The sequence below is a fragment of the Cetorhinus maximus genome, chromosome 8, assembly GCF_964194155.1.
Source record: "Cetorhinus maximus chromosome 8, sCetMax3.hap1.1, whole genome shotgun sequence".
Taxonomy (NCBI): Eukaryota; Metazoa; Chordata; class Chondrichthyes; order Lamniformes; family Cetorhinidae; genus Cetorhinus; species Cetorhinus maximus.
In genome coordinates this window covers 114,833,128-114,857,553 of record NC_135886.1, presented here as the reverse complement: position 1 = coordinate 114,857,553, position 24,426 = coordinate 114,833,128, and the positions used below count along the sequence as shown (strand labels likewise).

Below are 24,426 nucleotides of genomic sequence, written 5' to 3'. Positions count from 1 at the left end.
ACATGTTAATATTTGTGTACGAATCCCTATGAGTGTTTCAATAGTTGAAAATACTGATAGACTCCTTGAGTTATCTTGATCTGGAATGCACGGCCAGAAAGGATAATAGAAGCAGAGTCAATAGTAACATTCAAAATTAAATTACATATGTTAAAAAAAATACAGGCCTATAAAGAAAGGGCAGGGGAGAGGAATTAATCGATAGCTCTTTCAAAGGCTTTTTGGCATGATTAGCCAAATAGCTCCTTTCTGTGTTGTAAGATTATATGTGCACTTATGCACACAGCAACAGAAATCACATGCCTGAATGTCAAAAAAGTATAGAATATATAGTTCTGGAAATACTGTATTCTAGTTTGTCCCATCTTAAACAGACAGCAAGTTGATGATTTTGAATGTGTAACTCCAAAAAGGCATGCTTGCACCTGAAATTCCCCACATTGTGATCTCCTGGCTCCAGCCATGTCATTGAGGAGGTGCTGAGTTAAAGCCTACATCCTCCCCACAGGACTTTGAGTCATCACATTATTCTCATGCACTTCAAAATAGTCAGTTATACACAGGCATTGGTAAATGCCTCGACGAAAGATGCCTGCTGTGTTATATACTAGGTTACAGGGTAAGCAAAAAAGGAAGAAAATATGAATACATTTATCAATATAATTTATTAATTATCCTAATATTTTTATGACTCAGTTAATGTTTATTTGATGTGTGTTGAGCTTGGATGAAAATTAATTAATTGAGTATCTTTTCTATTGTAATAGTCTGTCTTGTTTGTTCACCTCACACTCTAGCTCTTTTTGGCTTCCCTTTCTATTCTGTCTTCTATTTAATGGGAGAAAGCATGTTTTTCTCTACAATGATATTCAGAGAAATTACATGGATCAAAGACATACTGACCTGTGTCTTGGTTCGCAAGTCATATCCTCTTAGCATCCCCAATCTGCTCAATCCTCCAATTCACTTCACTCAGCCTGCTCACTAATGTCACCCAGTTCCCAGGAATTGTGCCACCTCATTTGCTTAACTAGTGAGGGAGCAACAACAATGGATCTTTTCTTTTAGTTTTCCTTTTAAAAAAAATTATGATTTAGAAATTTTTGTAGTCCTCTCTCCCAAAGTCTTCCCGTCCACTGTTACTAAATGTACAAGCATATCTTTTTTTGCATTGTTCACAAGCTGAGAATGAGTCTATGCAAATTATGCAAGATGCAGAGGCCTGGGCTCAAGTGGAGGACAGAGCTGAGGCAAGGCAGGGAGCAAGCACAAATCAAGATCCATTAGAAAATGGGCTACACTAGGAGGGAGTAGTGGGCAAAGCAAGGGAAGATGCAAGATGATAATAGGTCAAGAGAATTTCAAAATGGGAAAGCAAACCAGCTGTATATGTTTTATCACAGTATTGCTGAAAAAATAGATGTGCTGAAACTTTTCATCTTGCACTCATCAGGACATTTCGGAAGAATAACAATAACGGGGAAAACAACAATTTATACTGTATGACAAGGGAGTGTTGAATGGTTGGCAAGTAGACTCTGATTGATAGAGACGTTGCCATGGAGAATGCACCAACAATGGGGACTGACAGTTAACTGCCAAGCATTGTTTAAAATTTAAACCAGGCAGCTTGACCTTGATTGACTCATTCCTCAGGGCAATGCTTGACCAGCGAATGGCTGTCACTTATTTTATTTAGCTGAAACAGGCACAATGTGTGCGCTTATTCTTTCTGTCTGCAAAGAATAGGGCCCTGTGCATTTATATATGTAGCTTCCAGTACAATGTAAATGCACCACACTGCGAGCCCAACTGACAATCTTAAATTGGTTCTCGGCGTAATTCTTAGCACACTGAGGATTATTTAGCAAATGTTGTCCAATCACAGAATCACATCTACTGTTGGACATTGTGTTTTGAGTTTGAAAGCACGGGCTTGGTTGGGTACAGTGTGTACCTTGTCCACTGTGAACAATGGGAACGCTGTTTCACACAATCTGCCAGTGTTTGGGATGTTTGGCCTACATACCTAGCATCACACTGGCACTGAAATTCATATAACACATTACTCATTTGTGTGGTAGGCAGAACACCTTTTTGGCTTGACGGCAGCATCCTGTTAGTGGCGAATACTACTTGTGTTGCTACTGCATAGTAGCAATATGAAACAGCTAGCTTCACCTGTTGCTCAAATGAGTAATGTAGTATATGAATTTCAGTGCCAGTGTGATGCTAGGTATGTAGGCTGTACGTCCCAAAGACTGGTGGATCATATCAAACAGCATGTCTCAGCTATTTTGCTTGCAACATGCAAAGTACAGACCATACCCAACCAGCCCGTGTTTGCAAAACTCAAAAGCACAGTGTCCAACATGTGATTCTGCGATTACATTTGCTAAATAATCCTCAGTGTACTAAGAATTACGCTGACAACCAATTTAAGATTGTCAGTTGGGCTTGCAGTGTGGTGCATGTGTGTGAACTGGAAGCTACATATATTAATACACAGGGTCCTGTTCTTTGTAGGCAGAAAGAACATCTACACACATTGCGCCTGTTTCAGCTAAACAAAACAAGTGACAGCCGTTTGCTGACTCAACCCTCAGGGCAATGCCTTGACCAATCAGGCCAAGCTGCCTGGTTTAAATTTCAAATGCTTGGCGGTTAAGTGTCAGTCCCCATCACTAGTGCATTCTTGATGGCAACGTCTCTATCAATCATCGTTCACTTGCCAACCAATCAGCTCTTTCTTCACATACAGTATAAATTGTTTTTTTCCCTTTTATTGGTATTCTTTCAAATTGTCCTGATGAGTTCAAGATGAAAAGCTTCAACATATCTCTTTTTTCAGCAATATTCAAGTTCTGTTCTACTGAATGACTATTTTATCACAGTCTTACAGTATGAAACTTGAGTATATATTGACACCAGTGCAAAGCTAGTCTGAGCTACTTCTGAATGAGTGGAGCTCTGGAAGGAAAAGTCTGGGGCCTGAGGTCAGGATTACCTGGAACTAAGGCCAAGATTGTGTAAGGTGGCTTGTGAGATAGGATCTTATAGATATTGATGGCTGCAGAGACATTGGACAAGATGGTAGCCACATGTACTGAATCTTGTAACTGTTAACACGTGGCCAACAAAGGATTGATGATAAAAGCAAAAAAACTGCAGATGCGGAAGCATTACCCAGACCTCCCTGTTGCTTACCATTTCAACACTCCACCCTGCTCTCATGCCCACATGTCAGTCCTTGGCTTGCTGCATTGTTCCAGTGAAGCTCAACGCAAACTGGAGGAACAGCATCTCATCTTCCGACTAGGCACTTTACAGCTTTCCGGACTGAATATTGAGTTCAACAATTTTAGATCATGAACTCTCTCCTCCATCCCCACCCCCTTACTGATTTTCCCCCTCCTTTTTGTTTTTTCCAATAATTTATATAGATTTTTCTTTTCCCACCTATTTCCATTATTTTTAAATGTATTTCCATCCATTGTTTTATCACTATCTTTTAGCCTTTTTCGATTCCTTCACCCCACCCCACCCCCACTAGAGCTATCTGTACCTTGCTCGTCCTGCTTTCTACCCTTAATTAGCACATTCCTTTAGATAATATCATCACCTTCAACACCTCTTTGTCCTTTTGTCTGTGACATCTTTTGGTTATCTCCACCTATCACTGGCCCTCTATCTAGCTCTTCTTGTCCCACCCCCCCCAACCCCGTCCCCTTAAACCAGCTTATATTTCACCTCTTTTCTATTTTTCCTTAGTTCTGTTGAAGAGTCATGCGGACTCGAAACGTTAACTGTGCTCCTCTCCACAGATGCTGCCAGACCTGCTGAGTTTTTCCAGGTATTTTTGTTTATGGATTGATGATCATGTGATTGGTGCAGCTCAATTAGTTTGCTAGAACAGATCAAGTTGGATAGTGCACAAAATTTTATTTTCTGTCAAAACTGTTGTACACTATAGAATGTGAGCAAATGAGAAATATTACACTTTTTACAAAGTAATAATGACCCAAACTGTGCAAGTATGTATAGCAATAACTTGCATGTATATAGCACCATTACCATAGAAAAATTTCCAAAGCTGCTTTGCAGAAGCATAAGTAGCCATAAAATGTTGAAATAAGATGTTGAAAGGGGTGACTAAAAGCTTGCTGGAAGGGATAAGTTTTGAGGAACATCTTAAAGGATGAGAGGGAGATGGAAAAATTTAGTGAGGAAATTCCAGGGCTTAGTGGTCAGATGAAAGAAGGGACTGGGATGCAGGGATAGAAGATAGAGTTGGAGGAACTTACTATCTGGTACGCTTTTTTTTCTAGCAAGGAATTTGAAATAAGCAGATTAAAAATGCTACTTCCTGTGACTGAGAAATTATGGATTTTCCTCATCCAGCAGTTAATCAATGTGCAACTTCAGGATTTCCAGGTAGTCAGATGCAGCAACAGTTGATTTGTATTTCCTCGGAGCTTAGATCTTCACGATTCCACACAAGAAGAATGATGTTTCCTGCCACCATAATCTTGTGCAATTTAGAATATTTGAAAAGTTTGTGATATGGAAAGGTTTCTTAAAACTCATCAAAAGATAAGTGACAAAATTTTCTACTTCCTAACTAATGTGCATTCATATATGTGCACTGTTTGCACTTGTAACCCCCTATTATGGCAAGATTGCACACAAATTATTCACAACAATAAGATACTTTGCCTGAAGTGACAATGTCATAGCTGATGACAGTGAATTACCAAAATGATTAGACTGTGCTATTGAAGACAGATCATATATTCCAAATGGTAGATTAAATCAATTTTGAGTCTTTTAAGATTCATAAGATCAAATATTGTGTTATGAATAGTCTGCTTCAACTAATCAACAAACACAGCATACTTCACACTCAACCCCATGGAAAATTAAATCATGATGAATACTATTAATGGTCAGTATTTTTATTTTAAAGAATTGTTGGTCAGTTTTGATTGAATACTGACAATTCTGAATTGTCAACTATTCTTTCAGAATAATTGAGGTTGTGTCAAGTTTTTATGACCAACAAAGAGCATTATTAAAGATTGTTTAAACTTTATTTATTTTGTTTAAAATGGAACAATCATGCAGCATACTAAGCAGGAAGGTGAGTTGAAGGTTATTGTGAGGAAATCATTAAAACCATCAGTTGAAAGCATGATTGCAGTAAAAATAAGCAAACCATGGTTATATTAGCAAAAACATGTAATACAAATTAGAATGTGTAGCCTTTATCTGCTATTTTAATGTAGATATTAACTCATTAAATTTAGACTAAAAGTCAAAATGGTTGATATTATGAATGCATGTGACTTCTTAGTGACTGCACATATCAGGTAGTTCTTGACATGTTGCCCAAGATCTTCCAATCATTAAAATGCATGAACAGAAAATCATGGACAGTATCTTCTTCATTTCTTGATATACATGGCGAATGGGCATATGTCCAGTGCAGGTATTCTATGTCATAAACTCAACCCTGTAGCAGGGTTGTGTCAATCTGTAGCATTCCTGGCTCTGAATCAGAAGGTTTTTGTTTCAAACTTTCTCTTCCCGCCCACCCCTCTTCACCCTCACCATCATGAGAACTACACACGCTTTCCTGAGCTATGAGTGCAGTGATAAATGAATGTTACCCCAGATAGGGGTGTCACAATTTGCATTAGAAGTTAAACCGAGGTTCTGTCTACTTGTTCCTCTGTTTCAGATGCATGTTAAAGATCTCATTGGTACCATTTAAACAAAGCAGACGATCTCTTGGAGTCCTGGCCATCATTCCTCTCTCAACTGACACCATAAAATCTAATTAGCTGCTCTTTTATCTCACTTATGTTTGTTGCCTGCAAAAATAGCTGCTGCGCTTTCCATAATAACAGTAATTGCACTTCAAAGTAATTTTTGTATGCAAAATGGAATCTTTCCAATAGGATGTGATAAGGTGTTATATAAATACAAATTCTTTCTTTATGAACCGGGTAATTTCAAGACACAATCACTTACTATACAAAAACTTACATTCCTCTAACACTCATCGTAAAAGTAGGTCATTCAGGCCAGTAAATATATTAAACCATTGAGCCAGATCATGCCTGACCTGTATCTCAATTTCTTCTCCGCCGATGCTGCCAGACCTGCTGAGTTTTTCCAGGTAATTCTGTTTTTGTTCTCAATTTCAGTTGCCTGATTTTGATCTGGACTTTTAAATCATAGAACCATAAAATGGTTACAACACAGAAGGCGGCCATTTGGCCTGTCATATCCATGCCAGTTCTACATAAGATCTACTCAGCTAATCTCACCACACCTCACCTTTTCCCTGTAGCTGTGTATTTATTTTCTCTTGAGCCAGTTCTCCAATTCCCTTTCAAAAGCAATGGTTGAATTTGTACCACTATATTCTCAAGCAGCGCAAACCACTCGCTGCATAAAGAGATTTTCCCTCATGTCACTTCTGGAGTTTTTTTTTGTCAAACACCTTAAATTGATGTCCTCTGGTTTTCGACCCTTCCACCAGTGAGAATAATTTATCCCTATCAGCTCTGCCCCCTAATGATCTTGGACACCTACATCAAATCTCTTCTCAACCTATTCTTCTCTAGAAAACAGCCCCAGCCTCACCAATCTATCTCCATAACTGAAGCCTCTCAACCCCAGAGCCATTCCTGTAATTCTTTTCTGCACCCTTTCCAATGTTTTCATTCCTAATGTCTGGTGCACAGAATTGTACATAATGGCTTGGATTTTCACCAACACTTGGTTTTAACATGGCTGCCAGGACCCGATTCCATGATTCCCAGCCCCATTCCTGGAGTTTCTCGTTTTTGGGAGTACATTTAAAGGGTGCATGCTGGGTCGGATCAAAAGCCCACACCCTGCACTCCCAACTTGGCTGGCTCAACTGCGGAGATAGGAATGTCCTAGTCCTCCACAATTTTTGTTCAGTTGGCCCAGGTTTTTAATGTGTCATGGTTCACAGCACCTTAGAGGTGTTATGATCCATAATTTGCATGAGGGAACCTATAAAAAGGTAAGTTCAAAAGGTCCTTCTCATGCCTCCCATGCCAAAGTATGATTCCCCCACCCACCCACTATGGGCCCATGCCAAGGTATGCCCACCCTCCCAGCGCCTCATGCCCCCATGCTAAGATATGGCACTTCAATGCTCATTCACCCGCTATAACTGTATAGAACCAGTGAACCCTATACTGACCATAGGATATGTAAAACAAGCTTTAAAAATAGTCATTCATTGATAACTTTCCACATTCGTAAAAAGAACTCCTGTTTACTACAGCTCAATAAAAGGGTCAATCATCCAGACCCTTTAAAGTTTCAATGGCTGAATTTACCAATACTTGAAATCTCTTTATCTTGTCTAAATAAACATTGTGAAATTGACAGCACAGATCAGACAGTCAGAGCTGTCAATCAAACAATGCTTTTTTCTGGGGCTCAGGTGTTTGAACAGGCAAATAGATTTCTGGGCTCTCAGCTGTATTTCAATATTTCACACAACAGGTTTAAATTTCTTTGAGTGCAATTTTTGGCACGCAGATTAATTAGGTCACCCAAGTTTTTGTGTGCAATTTTAATAAAGTCATTCATACATTTATTTGGTTTAAATAAAAACAATTATTGCTCTTCAAAGTATTTCATTTGGACTTCTAACATGATAAAACACCAGATAATGAACCCAAAACATTTTCCAAGGGCAACACAGTCAATGGCCAATTTTTAACTATGCCTTTCTGTTGGCAGTTAATATCAGAAAAGAAAATAGCAGATGTGCTTCTCATGATTTTCCATCTATTAATCTTAACACAAGAAAACTGTGGGAAGCATGCCTGCAATTTTTTGATGCCCACTGTTGTTAGGAGGCTGCACACATTGGAAACATACATTTGAAAATCAATCCCATGGAATAAGTTTCCAAGAAAAGCCATTGAAACAAATAGCATGAATGAGTTACACAGAAAGTTATTTTTCTAGAGAGATGGGGAATTGAGGAAAATGGTAGAAAGGTGCATGGAGATCAATCATTAAGTCTACTTTGTTTTCTTGGACTTATGTTGTTTAGAAAAGGAACTTTAGGTCATTGAATTAAAGACAAATGAAATATCGTGTTAAGCATAATTTTAATATGTAATTGATGGCAACTTACCTATCACAGAAGTAAGCACAAACACTTGTTCCATTTTCTTCCCATCATTGTAGAAGGCAAAGTGCCAAGTTCCCGGATCCATGTATTCAATGAATCCTGCCTCCTGAAGGGCCATCAGGATCAAATTCTGAGGTGTGTGTTTTGATTTGTCTGAAGGTTTGGTCTCCTGTTTAATCAACTGCTTGCCATCCAAGAGTTTCACAAAATCAAACTGAAGGGATAAGATAAACCAAAGTCAGTTGACAATTTTCTTCACAATTAATGTACAGGGGTTGTAGACACGTGACTTAGACTCTGTTCTGTGGTCAGGTTTGGCCTAATTTATATGTAAGTAACCTATTTCTACTGATGGCTCAGGCAACCAGACATGAAGACCATGTGCAATGGGTTTCATTATTTCTCCATTAGGGGTCCAGGTGGAACTATTTCACCTCCGAGAAAAGTGGTATTCTATTCATACCTTTTTATTCTGTGATAATTGTGCCTCCCGTCAGTTCATCTACATTGGTATTTGTAACCAAAGAGTCTGCGGTGCCTTTAGTGAAGTAACTTGTTTACAACGGGCACCCATGGGAAATCAGAAATGGGAAAAATAACATAACTTTCCTATCATTTAATATTGCTTCAACAGTACTTCATACCCAAAGAAGTTTATCCCCTTCAACAATGTATAGGTTTGGTATTATAATGATTATGTTACTAGACTGGTAATCCAGAGGCTTGGACTAATCATCCAGAAACTGGGAATCCAGAATCCCACCTGAGAATCTAAGAATTTGAATTTAGTTTTTACAAGTCTGGAAATGAAAAAGGTGGTGTCAGTAAAAGTGATCATAAGCCAACTGGCTGTCATAAATTGGTTTACTAATACTCTTTTGGGAAGAAAACCTGGTGCTGAATTTTCAGAATGGCGGGGGTTGGACCCTCACTCGGGAGGAAGTCCTGCACTGGAGTTGGCTGGTAGCTCTCTAGTCCCTCCAGGCACAGCACTACAGTGGCTGGAAGAGACACTGCGGGGAGCTGCCTGGCATTGAGTCCCGGGAACCAAAGGACAGGTAAATAGCAGGGATCCCAGTGCGGGGAGAATAGGGATGACATGGGGGTGTCGTAGGGGGAGAATGATTGGGATCTTGGGGGATAGGTTGGAATGGGGAAGGGAGGTCCAGAGGTCACTGGGCCTTAAGGGGAGGGTGCCCCAGTCAACAGGGGACTTCTGATGGAGGTGGGTGTCCCTTCCTGCCCAAGATAGAACTTACTTTGTTTTCGCATTTTCCTCCATGAGCTGTCATCCGTCCGCCATCCCAAAAATTGAGACTGGGCGGGAAAAGGCCCGTAAGTGGCCATTTAAGGGCCTTAATTGGAGCAAGGGTGGGCTTCCCCTCCAAGGCCCTGCCCACCCCAGTGTGAAATCGCTATCAGGTTAGGGTGTGCGAGAACATGGAGGGAATCCTGTCCATGCAATTTTACGCTTCCTCCCCCACCTCAGAACCCTCTGGGGATGTGGGAGGATGGTCGCGGAGCATAAAGTTCTGGCCCTGGTGTCCTTATCAGTTCTGCCCTGTGCAATTCCAGTCCCACATTAATGTGGTTGACCCATAGTTGTCCTCTGAGGTACCTAGCAAGTAATTCAGTTGTATCAAATCATAACAGAGAATATCATACAGTTTGCAATAGTTTAAGAAGGTGGCCCATCATCACCATCTCAGTGAAAGTAGGAATGGGCAATAAATGCCATCCTTGCTAGCTGTGCCAACATCCCGAGAATTACTTTTAAAAATAGTGAACAAAAAAAAGGTTCCTTAGCAAAAAGTTAACTCAACTTTGGTAACCCACTCTGTGGAGGGGGACCTTCTCAGGGAATGTTTTCCGAACCTATTGCTGAACCTCACCAAGTAAATGCAAGGTTACATTCAAGGTTACTTGTATCTTGCTGCTCAGAGTTACCCCATCAATTAAAACTATGCCAGTACCTGGGTGTGTGTGGGTGGAAGGTTCCGCCGCCCATAAATCCCTAATAAGGCATCTTTTGCCAATGACACATTAAATTTCAGATAGAGGGAATGATCTGTGGTGACTTGGAACCGCCAGAACAGACCCGGTGGGATGGTCTGCATGACCTGCATTCCAATATCTACTTCTCCTGTGTCAATGGCTCTGCCTCGCTGAAACACATTCACTGATTTTCCTGAAAGAAATACAAAACAGGAAGCATTTACATTCAGATTAATATTACAGCAGAACAACAGTTCTTCATTGTCAAGTTCCATTTTTTCCAAATTTCATTCCCAATTCCACTTAAGTGGAATCATTTCAGAATCTATGCCTGGTCAGGTATAGAACAGACTAATCAAACTCAACCCACCTTTGGACCAGAAATCTTTCACTGTACCAACAGATTTCCCCCTTTTTTCCCTCCAATATTCTTTGCTGCCCTGCAGTCATTGATTCCCTCCCAGGTGTAACATTCCATGGTAAATAATCCTCCAGTATCTGGCCTAAGTGTCCATGACTTATGTATGATTGAGAGAGTTGGCAAGCATGATCTTATGCTCATCTGGCATCTACACATGAACCCTTCCAGTAAAGGTAGCAATATGTGAGCAGGGATGGGAACATTGACCAATTATCCCTCCTTTTACCACAAAATGGAAGTCACATGTAGTCAGATGTAAAGCTTCTATCTTGTCTGAGATTAACCAATTCAGTGAAAACCAGTAATTACATTTAGAAATTTCTTCCTCCTGTATCTCTGTAGCTCAGGGTTGTAGACCTTGTCACAGAACATTTGTGATGGTTCAAGATTTCAATTTTTCACACTCTCTGTATCAGCTCAGTCAGAACTAATAGTGAAATATTTCATATTCTATTCAGCTCTTTACAGAAAAAACAGCAGACGGTAGGAAATAAATTATACGTGGAAAGAGATGATTACTTGAATTAATACATCTTCAGAGATACTTAGGGCTGAATCTTGACAGAATGCATAGTTTTGGTTTGACAGGCTCTCGGCTCAGCAGTCAGTCCAACTGAGACTAAAGAGACAAAACATATCACCAGTAGCGAGTTTGACATGGTTAAAACTAGGGTGTTCTAACTTAGGCAATTTCAACTCTGAATTTCTAATAGCACTAATTGCATGTTCAACTTTAACTCTACATGGACTCAGCTTGCACTACCGACTGGGCTGGACCCTGTGCCCTCCCACTTGGTGATTTTTGTGGCAGGAAGCATTAGCAGGGTGGCGTGGGGGACACCACTACCTTCCGCCCCGATTAAAGGACGTGGCGGGAAAACTGGTGGACGGCCTTCCTGTCCCACCGCCAGTTCAAGTCCTTAAGTGGTACTGACCCAGCAGCAGATGGGCCAGGGGAGGGGGTGGGTGTGGGTTGGGGGGTGCTCACCAGGTAGCGTGCTCAACAAACAAACACACCAATGTTTGCTTGCTGACTCCCATGGGAGGCCCCTTGTCCAAAGCCGCTCCGTGCCTGATCAAGGGACTCGGCATCGGGAAGGGCACCCCGCTGCCAACCCCCCTACGCCCTCCTTCCCTGCAATCCCCACCCCATGAAATCCCTCCCACCATCACTCACCCCAGGTGGTTGTCATTCCAGCAGCAGCTACCGCCTCCCCAGCAGTGCTGCAGTTCAAAAGAGTTTCCAGCTTCTGATTGGCCAGCAACTCACAATAGGCAGGACCTGATCCCAGGGAATGGCCCATCGTTGCCCTTCAGCTGGTTGATTGGCATATACTACTGGTGGGCCTTGCCAAAAAGAGGTGATGCAAGGATCTCATTGGCTCTCCAGTTGGCAGCTGAAATCCCTGTTGCCGGCATAAGATTCCACAAAATGTACGAGCTAGCCTGAGGTTGGAAACATTCATTTCACTTGAGGCTTATTTACGTCTTTGCTCATTTCCGCCAATTCCACCATTTGACGTTTGTGTTCTTGCTTAAATTTCTAGCAATGTTAGATTGCCAGACCACTTAAAATAAATAAAAGATTATGATTTTCTTTTAATCCAAATGCAACTGATTACACTTTGTTTTTTTTGGGGGGGGGCAGGGGTGGAGTTAAATTGTAGCATCTTTTAGAGAGTAATTTCCTCTGTGTGCTAATTGTGGAACCTTGATTACCTGAACTCCCATTATCCTAAACTAAAATTTATCCATTGGAATTTTCATGCGACTTGAGGTTTTGTTTTATTTTAATCAGCCAAAATACAGCCGAATGTGGTACATTTAGTTTTCACAAGATCTGGGATCTTAATTGGTCCAGCAGGAAAAGCAGTTGTTTTCTGAATATCCAGCACCTGGTACAATTCACTAGCCATGCAGTTCTGAATTAGCTTTGTGTCAGATAATCAGTGGGAGTCAGGCTGCAGGCACACTTTCCAGGAATATCTCATTTTAAATTGGAAACGAAGTGAAAAAAAAGGTGTTATCTGTACATGCTGGGAACTTGACAATTTAGTAATCTAAATTGCCAATCGGAAACTGAGGACTTTGCCAGTTTGGGAGTACTCTTCATTATCTGCCAATCTCCCTTATCGTCTGGCTGGGAGATGGTGGAGGGAGCCTACTCCACATTATGATTTCGCCACAAATAGACAACTCAGGAAACCTTCTCATTTTGTTCATTTTCAAATTTACCATGCAATTTATCCCAACATAAATGAATAACTCAACGCTCAAGTCGCAGAAGATAGCTTGACTTTTGATAATTGTTTATGGATATGATGGTCGATAGTTAAGTTGTTTATATTTAAAAGCTATGACCTTAAGAGGTATGAATATGACTGAAATTTTTAAATAGCAGCAGTTCAGATGTAAAATACCTATGCTTTGAATCTTGTATTTTTTTTTGTTGGTGTATAAGCCTATAAATTATTATATGAACATGCATATTTCTCCACAGACACTATCATTAGCAATAGTTATTCTGGAGTAGGAATAAGAAAAAAACCTTCCAGGATTCCTGCTCCTGACTACTGTCCCTTTACCAATGCCATAAATTCCAATCTGTTGGGATCACGTGGGGATGTGATCCTTTTTGATAGGGTGATTTGCATCTATGGAACAAAGCCTTAGCAAGGAATGAACATGTTCAGAAGAGAAATAGGAGAAAGACAATTTGAGGAAACAACTTCTAATTTCTTATAGAATTATTTCAGAAAACAAACCAAGTTGAAATTGAGAATGTAGAAAGACAGTTCAATTAATTTTACTGAAAATAAGCATGGTACTCTGTCACTGGGAGAATTTTCTCTGGAAAGAACAACACTGCTTACCCTTGTCCTGCTATTATCACATTCTGCTTTCTTACCTTAATGCCACCATTTTTAGCTCTTACCCCACCATTATCCCTCCCTTTGTCCTTTTGTTCATGGTATCTTTGTCAATCTCTCCTTTGTCCCCACGTATCGCTGGCCTTCTATCCAGCTTCACCTGCTCCACCCCCTTAAACAGTATAAATTTCATCATGTTTCCACTTCTCTATAGCTCTGAAGAAGAGTCATATGGGCTTGAAATGTCAACTCTGTTTCTCTCTCCACAGATGCTGTCAGACCTGCTGAGTTTTTCCAGCATTTTCTGTTTTGTTTCAGATTTCCAGCATCTGCAGTATTTTGCTTTTATATTAAAGCAGGTCAGATTTTAGGTATTCTGCGTCAAGTAACTCACCTGCTGACTCCCCAAAAGTCTGTCCACCATCTACAAGGCACAAGTCAAGAGTACGGTGGAATAATCTCCATTTGCCTAAATGAGTACAGCTCCAAAAAAGCTCAAGGAGCTTGACACTATCAATGACAAAGCAGCGTGCTTGATTGGCACCTTAACTGCCACCTTAAACATTCACTCCTTCCACCAATGATGCATTGTGGCAGCAGTGTGTAACATCTACAAGATGCACTGCAGCAACTCACCAAGGATCCTTTTACAGCACCTTCCAAACCATCTCGAAGGACAAGGGCAGCAGTTGCATGGGAACACCACCACCTGCAAGTTCCCCCCTAAGCCACTCACCACCCTGACTTGGAACTATATCGCAGTTCCTTCACTGTCACTTGGTGAAAATCCTGGAACTCCCTTCCAAACATCACTGTGGTGCAGCACTTCAAGAAGGTGGCTCACCACTGCCTTCTTGGGGTCAATTAGGGATGGGCAATGAATGCCGGCCTAGCCAGTGATGCACACTATCCCACGAAAGAATATAAATAAATTAACAGAGGCCAACTGGAATCTGTATTGTACTTTATTTATGGTGCAATTTTTTCTTATGTAATGGAGTGCAAGAACTGCATTCGATACTTCAAATGTTTGCCAATAATGTCTTGTAGAAATTCATTCCTTACTCTAATTCAATACTCCATGTATAAAATTATGTTAAAATCAAATCCATTCAGGGTATACGTCCCTTTCCCTTTCTTTTTCCCAAAATATACTGTGTTCAGCACCTATCCTCCCTGCTAGAAAGCCTATGCCCTCCTGTATTCTATCTCAAAGTTTGCCATGTCCTCAATATTATTTCTCCTTTGCCTGTGTCCAAATAATTGATACAATGCAAAAACTCTTCAACCACATTATGGTCATTAGAAGATTACTTAACAATTTTTGCGATAGTGTAACACAGACAATAAATAATCAGCAACCTGTTCATATCTCCAGAGGTAATATTTTCAATCTCTCGGTGTAATATTTACCGCCTTCCCATCCTTTAGTCCAATTCTATTTCCACAGATTTTTGAAAAATGTCGGTTGGTGCCTCTAGCAGCTGTTCCCCAATCTCCTACGCTATTATGAAATGCATATTTTACCTGCCTGGTGACATTTTATTTAAGGTTTTATTAACTTTTTTAATTCTGGATTTTTTTGAATATTAAATTCTAGTATTGACACTTGCATGTCATCCTTAGACACTCAAGTTTTCATGTTTAAATTAGGTCAAGAGAAAGAGGAGTCATTGTGAAGTCGTAAATTACCTTATTTCAATGGCTTTACAGGGACCTAACACAGATTAATTGTTGGACAATATTTAAAAAATAAAACATACACTGGACCAGCAGTGAATGTTTTTAAAGTATGAGTGATGAAATAAATGTTTAGGAGAAAACTGAGAGCTATAAAAAGCATAGAAAGAAAGCACCGGAAGAAATTGGGAAAACAAAGAGGGAGAACTAAAGAGTCAACTGCAAGGGAAATTGCAAGGATATTTGTACATGCATGAAAGGAGGAATGAATTTGCACGTTCTTGCTCAGGACATCTCAAAGCACTAAGTAAAACTCGAAGGTTAATCAAAGAAAGGCTGAGACTTTGTGCCATCTTGTAATTGAGAAAGAGGGAATATTGGAGACGTATTATTTGTTTTATGTCTTCACCTAGTCAAACATGCAGTATAGTGATTAAATGGATGCATGCAGTTTTGATCAGATGGTTCTGTCTTATCCCAGTCTAATTCAGGACAATACATTTTCCCCATAATTCCTCTATTACAACAGTGGCTGCACTTCATTGTCTCTAAAGCACTCTAAGATATCCAAGGTCAAGGCAGGTGCGATGTAAATGCAAATATTCTATTCTAACAACTCCTGTAGCCACTGAAAATTGCTTTAAATTGCCTACAAGTCTCATCCTCAATTTATTTGGCATATTTAGTGGCTATAAATATTCTCATATTTCTTGCTATTCAACTTTACCCTTACAGACTCTGACTACCATAATAATTTTTTCACTTTCAGTGGTAGTTAGGTCTTTAATTGTTGAAGCCAAATTACTTTCTTTTTCCTCTCCCCTATTTCCCTGAAAATATGTTACTTTTGTTTCCAGTCTTGACCTGGCTAAAAGAAACATCTCTGTCAAGTCTATAATATCATCCTAGCTATTGCGCTTGACATGGAAAGCAGCCAAAGAAAAGCAATGGAATAATACAAACTAATTTTTTAGTTGGGTTTAAAGTCACATGGAAAAGTTCCAGGATCCTCTTTAATATTTTGACTTCAAAAAAGAAATGCCACAGATGTTCATAATCACAGATGTGTTAATCCCAGCTGTTATCTAAACATTCATCATGGAGAACAAGCAGATTGTAGTATTTAAATACGTTATGCCTGAAATTAGGCTCGGAAAATTCAAATCTCCAGTTTGTTTCAAAGTCTTTTGAAAAGCACAAATAAATTCTCAAATCCTCGTCAATTTAAGGAATAAATCAATTTAGATACCTATTGATGCATGCTGTGAAAGTTTGCAAAACTGCACATGTTTAGATGTGGTTGAAAATTCTCTTCACTTGTTTTGGAGAGCAGGTGAATGTACAACTGAGGTCCAAGCTTTTCAGCAAATTGAGGTCTAAAATTTTTTTTTAAATAGAAGGCATTAAAAGACACAAATAACAATTTAATAGGAAAATTTAATCATGCAATTGTGAAATATGTATTCGTTAAAACTTAACTTTGCTCAAAATTTTGGAGGTTAGGCAACGGATTTTGTTCTTGCTGCTGCAAAGGGTCAGATCTGAAGACTTCAATCAGCTGTGACCTGAATCTATTTTACACAATGGAACAAGAAGCCTGCTGATACTGAAGAGGCAGACTCAGTAATCCTGCAGTAGGGTACCAACAGAAGTGTCATTTAGAGGAGGCGGCCTATTTAAACAGAAAAAAATGGCATGAAAATGGGGAACTATTTTCAGTGAAGGTCTTGGACTATGCCCATGTTCAAAAGGTGGGTGCCTGGGGCTTTATAGGTGGCTACTACTAAGCTTAATGGATGTAAATATAGAGTGTCAAGCTTACATAAGGACTGGATGGATGATTTCAGGGTTTGACCAATGGGTGGAACTGATAGTCAAGATGGAGAGGGTGGGGGGAGCCCACCTGATCCCAACAGTTGTCCACGGCAATTTAAACACTGGGAGCAGTGTTAATTGCCTTATGGTGAGACTTCTGTCCAGCCTCAGAGAGCTGCTGGCCAATCAGATTGGCTGACAGCTCTATAGTCCAGCAGTGCCAGTCAGGAGCGGTGGCCACTGTTGGGGTCACAGGCAGTCCCATCATGCCGAGGAAGTCAGGTAAATCCAGGGTTAGGGGTCTCAGGGGAGGGGGTTGAGGGGGCTGGGTTCAAGAGTCCAGACTTTGTTGGCCGGGGCACATTCGCAGGACGGACACATTCCTAAGAATTTTCTGTTTGGTGAAATAGCTGGAGTCAGAAGACCAGCAGGAACCCAGAACACCACTTCAAGGATGATTGTATGTGTGACATGAAGGCCCTAAACATTGATTTTCACACCTGAGGAGACACTTGCCAATGACAGAGGAAACTGGGGATATCACCTGTGGGCTGACATGCCCCACCATGATGACTAATGATTACAGTGCCTTGACAACAGGTGCTAACACTGAAAACACCAATCCACAGCAACACCAGATAACTCTACAACAACACTAGATAACTGGTGATGGTGGCAGATACTGCCTCTCATGGATTGGTCACTTCAGCCATCAGCAAAAGTGCACCATATGAAATTATCTCACCCCAACGGACGTGCTGCATGTCCATCACCCTGTGTCCATGTAAGAGATTCTGTGATCATCTTACATGGATGGAAGGATATTGCTGATGACTATAGTCTAACAACTTCTCTTAATCGTTGGAGTTTATTGCTTTTTCCTTTTTCTTTGGGAAGGTGCATCATTCATAGGTATAGATTTCACCATTTCTCTTATTTGATCATGGGCTGAATATTTTTCCCTTTTCTGTTACAAGAAAACTTGAGCTCCTATAGTTTTATCAGAAAGGTTTAGATACTTGGGAGGCATTGCTGGTCATTCAGCTTGTTGCTGTTTTGGGGATCTTGTGTGCAGAATGGCTGATAAATTTGTTTATATAACAAGAAATACTTCAAGATGAAGAGTTTTTTGACACTTCTGAGTAATGTGATAAGGTTCTATATAAGAGTAAATGTTTCTTCTCTGAAAGAATACACGCTTTTCATCACCATCAGCAGAATACCAATGATATACTATTAAATCCAATAACTACTATTGAAATTTATCAAAGTATCATGCAAAGCTTGTAGCCACTATTAAATAGCAAAAAAAAAGTGTGAAGTAAAGGGTTAACATCAGATGCATACATGATGCTGCTGTAATCATGATTTCAGATCACATGACTGAGAAGTACAAGAGATCTGGAAGGAGGAGAAGCTCCAACCTCATATAGAGGTCTAAATGTGTAAATACTTGCTCTAAATAAAGAGTAATGATTTTGAGAAACGACAAACTTGGGAGAATAGATAATTCCAAAGAGTCCCATCAAGACCCTTTCCACACAATGAAATATTGAGCATCTCCAATCTTAATTGCTTCACTATCATCTGTAGCAAATGTTGGTTGCTCGAGGAACTCCGGCTCAGAGTCGATGAGCTGGAGTCTGAGCTTTGGACACTGCGACACACCAGGAAGGGGGAGAGTTACCTGGATGCTGTGTTTCAGGAGACAGTCACACCCCTTAGATTAACTACCTTAAATTCGGCCAGTGGTCAGGGGCAGGAGCGTGTGACTATGAATGAGGCAGGTAGAGGGATCCAGAAGTAGCACTGCAGGAGCCTCAGCCCTTGCCCTTATCCAACAGGTTCGTGATTCTTGCTCCCTGTGTGGATGAGAGTGCGACTGTAGGGAGGATGAGCAAACTGGTACAGGGAGCCATTCAAGTGGGGGGAGAAAAGAGAAATGTAGTTGTAATCGGGGATAGTATAGTTAGGGGAATAGATACTGTTCTCTGAAGCCAGGATCGCGAGTCCCGAAGGCTATGTTGCCCACCTGGTGCCAGGGTTAAGGATATCTCATCTGGGCTGCAAAGGAACTTGGAGTGGGAGGGGAAAGATCCAGTTGTCATGGTCCACGTAAGTACCAATGATATAGGTAGAACAAGGAAAAAGGTTCTGATGAGGGAATGCGAGCAGCTAGGAGCTAAATTAAAAAGCGGAACCAAAAAGGTAATAATCTCCGGATTACTATCTGAGCCACGAGCTAATTGGCACAGGGTCAATAAGATTAAAGAGGTAAATGCGTGGCTCAAAGATTGGTGTGGGAGAAGTGGGTTTGAATTCATAGGACATTGGCACCAGTACTGGGGAAAGAGGGAACTATTCCGTTCAGACGGGCTCCACTTGAATCAGGCTGGGACCAGTGTCCTGGCGAATCGCATAACTAGGGTTGCAGATAGGGCTTTAAACTAAATAGTGGGGGGGAGGGTTCAGTTGCATGGAAATATAAAAAAATCTAAGTTTAAGGAAAGGGTAAGAGTGCAGGTTAGTGACGAGGCTGATTGCTATCAAAAAGTGAAAGGAAGGGACAGAGTGTGTGAATGCCATATTGTGCCAAAGAATCATATAAGAGTAGGGAAAATTGACAATAGGGCAAACTTAAAGGCTTTGTATCTGAATGCGAGTGGCATTCGGAATAAAACTAATGAGTTAACAGCACAAATAGAGATAAATAGCTATGATTTGGTGGCGATTACTGTGACATGGTTACAGGGAGAACAGGTTTGGGAGTTGAATATCCAAGGGTACTCAGTGTTTCGGAAGGATAGGCAGGAAAGAAAAGGAGGTGGTGTAGCTTTGTTAGTAAAGGAAGAGATCAGTGCTATAGTCAGGAATGATACAGGCACTGGAGAGCAAGACGTAGAATCAGTCTGGGTAGAAATAAGAAATAGCAAGTGAAAGAAGTTCCTGGTGGGAGTAATCTATCAGTCCCCAAACAGTAGTTTAGCAGTAGGGCACAGTATAAACCAAGAAATACTGGGAGCATGTAAGAAAGGCACGGCAATAATCATGGGTGATTTTAATATGCATATAGACTGGACTAATCAAATTGGCAAGGGTAGCCTCAAGGGAGAGTTCATAGAGTGTATTAGAGATTGTTTCTTGGAGCAATATGTTGTGGAAACAACCAGGGAGCAGGCTATTCTGGATTTGGTTTTGTGTAATGAGATAGGATTAATTAGTGATCTCATAGTAAAGAATCCTCTAGGGAACAGTGATGATAGCATGCTAAAATTTCAAGTTCAGTTTGAGAGCGAGAAACTTAAGTCCCCCGCTAGTGTTCTGGAGTTAAACAAAGGTAACTACATAGGTATGAGGGCAGATTTGGCCCTAGTGGACTGGGCAGGTAGACTACAAGGTAGGACAGTAGATGAACGGTGGCAGGTATTTAAGGAGATATTCAATTCCTCCCAAGTAAAATATATTCCAAAGAGGAAGAAAGATGGTAAGAGGGGGAAAAAGCATCCATGGCTAAGCAAGGAAGTTAAAGATAACATAAGGGCAAACACTAAGGCATAGCAACTTGCAAAGGGCAGTGGCAGGCTGGAAGATTGGGAAACATTTAAAGATCAACAAAGGGTTACTAAAAAAGTAATAAAAAGAGCAAAGGTAAATTATGAAAGAAAACTAGCGCAAAATGTAAAAATTGATAGCAAAAGCTTCTACAAGTGTATAAAAGGAAAGAGAGTAGCTAAAGTGAACGTTGGTCCCTTGGAGGACGAGACTGGGGAGTTAATAGCGGGGAACGCAGATACTGCAGAGACGCTTAATCAATATGTTGCCTCAGTTTTCACGGTGGAGGACACTAGTACCACCCCAATAGTAACAGGTAGTGCAGAGGATATAGAGAAGGAGGAACTTAGAACAATCACCATCACTAGAGAAAAAGTACTGAGCAAACTATTGGGATTAAAGAGTGACAAGTCCCCAGGACCTGATGGCCTACGTCCCAGGGTCTTAAAGGAAGTGGCAGCGGAGATAGTGGATGCATTGGCTATAATATTCCAAAATTCACTAGATTCTGGAAAGATTCCAGTGGATTGGGAAAGTGCTAAATTCAAAAAGCGGGGGAGGCAGAAAGTAGGAAACTATAGACCAGTTAGTTTATCGTCTGTCATTGGGAAATTGTTGGAATCCGTTATTAAGGAAGTAGTAATGGGGCATTTGGAAAGTCAAAATGCAATCCATCAGAGTCAGCATGGTTTTATGAAGAGTAAATCGTGTTTGACTAATTTGCTAGAGTTCTTTGAAGATGTGACAAGCAAAGTGGATAATGGGGATCCTGTAGATGTAGTATATCTGGACTTCCAGAAGGCCTTCCAGAAGGTGCCGCGCAAAAGATTAATACGCAAGATAAGACCACATGGAGTTAGGGGTAATATACTAGCTTGGATAGAGGATTGGCTAACCAACAGAAAGCAGAGAGTCACAGGGTTCGGTCCTTGGGCCCCAACTATTCACAATCTATATTAATGACTTGGTTTCAGGGATAGAAGGTACTATAGCTAAATTTGCAAATGACACCAAAATAGGTGGGAAAGCAAGTTGCAATGAAGAAATAAGAAATTTACAAATCGATATGGACAGGTTAGGTGAATGGGCCAAAATTTGGCAGATGGAGTTTAACGTGGATAAGTGTGAGGTTATCCATTTTGGTTGGAAGAATAAAAAGGTGACTTATTATTTAAATGGAGAGAAACTTCAGAATGTTTCAGTGCAGAGGGATCTGGGTGTCCTCGTGCATGAATCGCTGAAAGCTAGTATGCAGGTACAGCAGGTAATAAGGCAAATGGAATTTTGGCATTTATTGCTAAAGGAATAGAGTATAAAAATAGGGAAGTGTTGTTGCAAATGTACAAGGCATTGGTGAGACCACATGTGGAGTACTGTGCACAGTTTTGGTTTCTTTACTTGAGGAAGGATGTAGTTGCACTGGAGGCGGTTCAGAGGAGGTTCACTAGATTGATTCCAGAGATGTGGGGCTTGCCTTATGAGGAGAGATTGAGCAGTTTAGGCCTATACTCGCTAGAGTTTAGAAGGATGAGAGGAGATCTAATTGAGGTATATAAGATGCTAAAGGGGATAGACAAAGTAGACGTGGAGCAGATGTTTCCCCTTGTGGGGCATTCTAGAACGAGCGGCCATAGTTTTAGGTTAAGAGGTGGTAGATTTAAATCAGAGATGAGGAGGAATTACTTTTCTCAAAGGGTCGTGAATCTGTGGAATTCACTACCTCAAAGTGCAGTGGATGCCGGGACGCTGAATAAATTTAAGGAGGAGATAGACAGATTTTTAATTAGTAACGGGTTGAAAGGTTATGGGGAGAGGGCGGGAAATTGGAGTTGAGGCCGAAATGAGATCAGCCATGATCGTATTGAAATACGGGGCAGGCTCGAGGGGCTGAATTGCCTACTCCTGCTCCTAGCTCTTATGTTCTTATTAGAGACTGTGCTGTCAGCCGCTTAGGCCCTGAGTTCTGGAATTCTGTCCCAAATCTCTTTCTTCCTTTAAGTTGCCCCTCAAAACCTTATCTCTTTGGTCATCTGCACTAATATTTTCTTTTGGACTGTGTCTAATTTTGCTTTTTAATGCTCCTGTGAAGTGCATTGGGAAGTTTTATTGCCATATGATAATATAAGTTGTTATTGTTGAATTATAGGTCAGTGAGCAAATCAATAAATTCTGATTGCTGGGAAAATCTATCCCCTGTTAAACATTGAAGTCTTTAGGTAATTAGAACTTGTACATACACCTTTGAACATGGATATTGGATTCATCAAAGCATAACACATGCATGTATGTATTATACTTGCTCATGCGTTCAGCTGAAAATTTTGAGTATTGACAGCGAGCGAAGAAAATGCAGCAACATGGCATTTTAGGTGTGTATATAATTAAACACAGTAACACAGCTTTACTATAAAACAGGGCAACCGAATCAATAGAAAACAAATGTGAAGACATCAAGCAGGAGTGTGAGGCACAGATGTGGCACCTAGTCTGCAGAAACACAGTTAAAATAAATTACTAATTAAACTACTCTTCCTTTCTCACCCCTATATTTGCTATGGCAACTGAAAATACAGGGGATTCATTATGTAGCAGTAATAATGACAGAAAAGCTGTTGAGTAATTGGTGACTAACATTTCTCACTGATCTTCAAACTGATTCCAATTAATCCTGAAATACACGAGTCAAAATATGGATGCTATCATTCTCAAAGGTGATATAAATACCAGGATTATACTGTTTATAACTAAAGAGTTCTAATACCTAACAGTGTTATATATGAGAGAGATGATGGCATCATCTTGTTCATGTATAGCTTCTCCATAATTATTACAACTGCTCTAGTATTGTTGAAAAAAATCCTTTTGGGTGTTTGTATTTGAGTATGTAGGCCTATGTGAATCTGTAACTGAGAAAGTGGAGAGCCACAGCCAGCCCTGCATGACATACCCTGTAAGCTGTAAGATGGAGTGAAAACTGAGGATGTTAAAGAGGCCTGGGAGTTGGAGGATCCACATAAAAATAAGTGAATAGTTAGACAAATAAAATGGCAAACAGGTGGACAGGCATAATAGATATATAAGATAATAAGGACACCGAGTGACACTATTGTATAAGTTTAACACATTCAAATTCCTCTCTCCATGTTTTACAACAGGTGTCAGCTGTTTTAACTTAAATGGATGTCTCCACTAAGTAATGAAGAGAAAGAAAATATCACAAGCTTACTGAGCATTCATTTGCTAGCGTAATTTCTCATTTCCAGACTACACATAAGCCAGAATGTTACTCTTCCCCCCCACCCCTCACCTAAGTCCGAGCTCAATGGCTCCTCTTTAAATGTGGCCCCGGCCATGTCCATCACTCGCAGTGGCGGTGCTGGGACAAGAAAGCTACTGGCCATTTGATTGGCCAACTGCTCTTTGAGGTGGCATTTCCTTTCCAAAGGGGGCGGGAGGCCCACTTCGAGACAATTAATGGCTGGATGGAAGTTAAATGGCTGCAGGGCAAGCTGGCTATGTGCAGGTGTGCTTGCTCCCGACTTTTATGCAGGGGGGCTGAGTCCACTGCCCTCTTGTTAACTTACAACCCATAGGGCTTTTCAACCTGTAAATAATAATGTTTTAAAATCCTCGACTTTTTTCCAAAGACAATAATTCAAATTTATGTTTGTATTATAAAAAATTAGTTTAATTCAAACTGACAAACTAGGAAAGGAATGGATAGATTTATAGAGGAACTGAAATGTAAATATATCAATGACAATCTAAAAGAGGATACAACATCCCTCCTGGGTTGAAGTGACATTTGTACAATAGAAGTAGAGCTGACTACTGCTTTGCTTTTTGTATTTAATGCCTGTTATTTCATGATTTAAATAAGGAGGCTGTATTACACCAGGACC

General features: G+C 40.4%; 1 protein-coding gene across 1 annotated transcript in view; it reads right to left on the bottom strand.

Moving 5' to 3' along the window:
- The window catches only part of tenm1 (teneurin transmembrane protein 1), a 1,283,715-nt gene that overhangs the window by 253,817 nt on the left and 1,005,472 nt on the right, over positions 1-24,426 (bottom strand). The window contains exons 7-8 of the mRNA XM_078547452.1: positions 10,165-10,379; positions 8,195-8,405 (exon numbers count right to left, since the gene is read on the bottom strand). Coding sequence (XP_078403578.1) covers positions 8,195-8,405; positions 10,165-10,379 — 426 coding nt within the window. The remainder of the gene's footprint in view (positions 1-8,194; positions 8,406-10,164; positions 10,380-24,426) is intronic.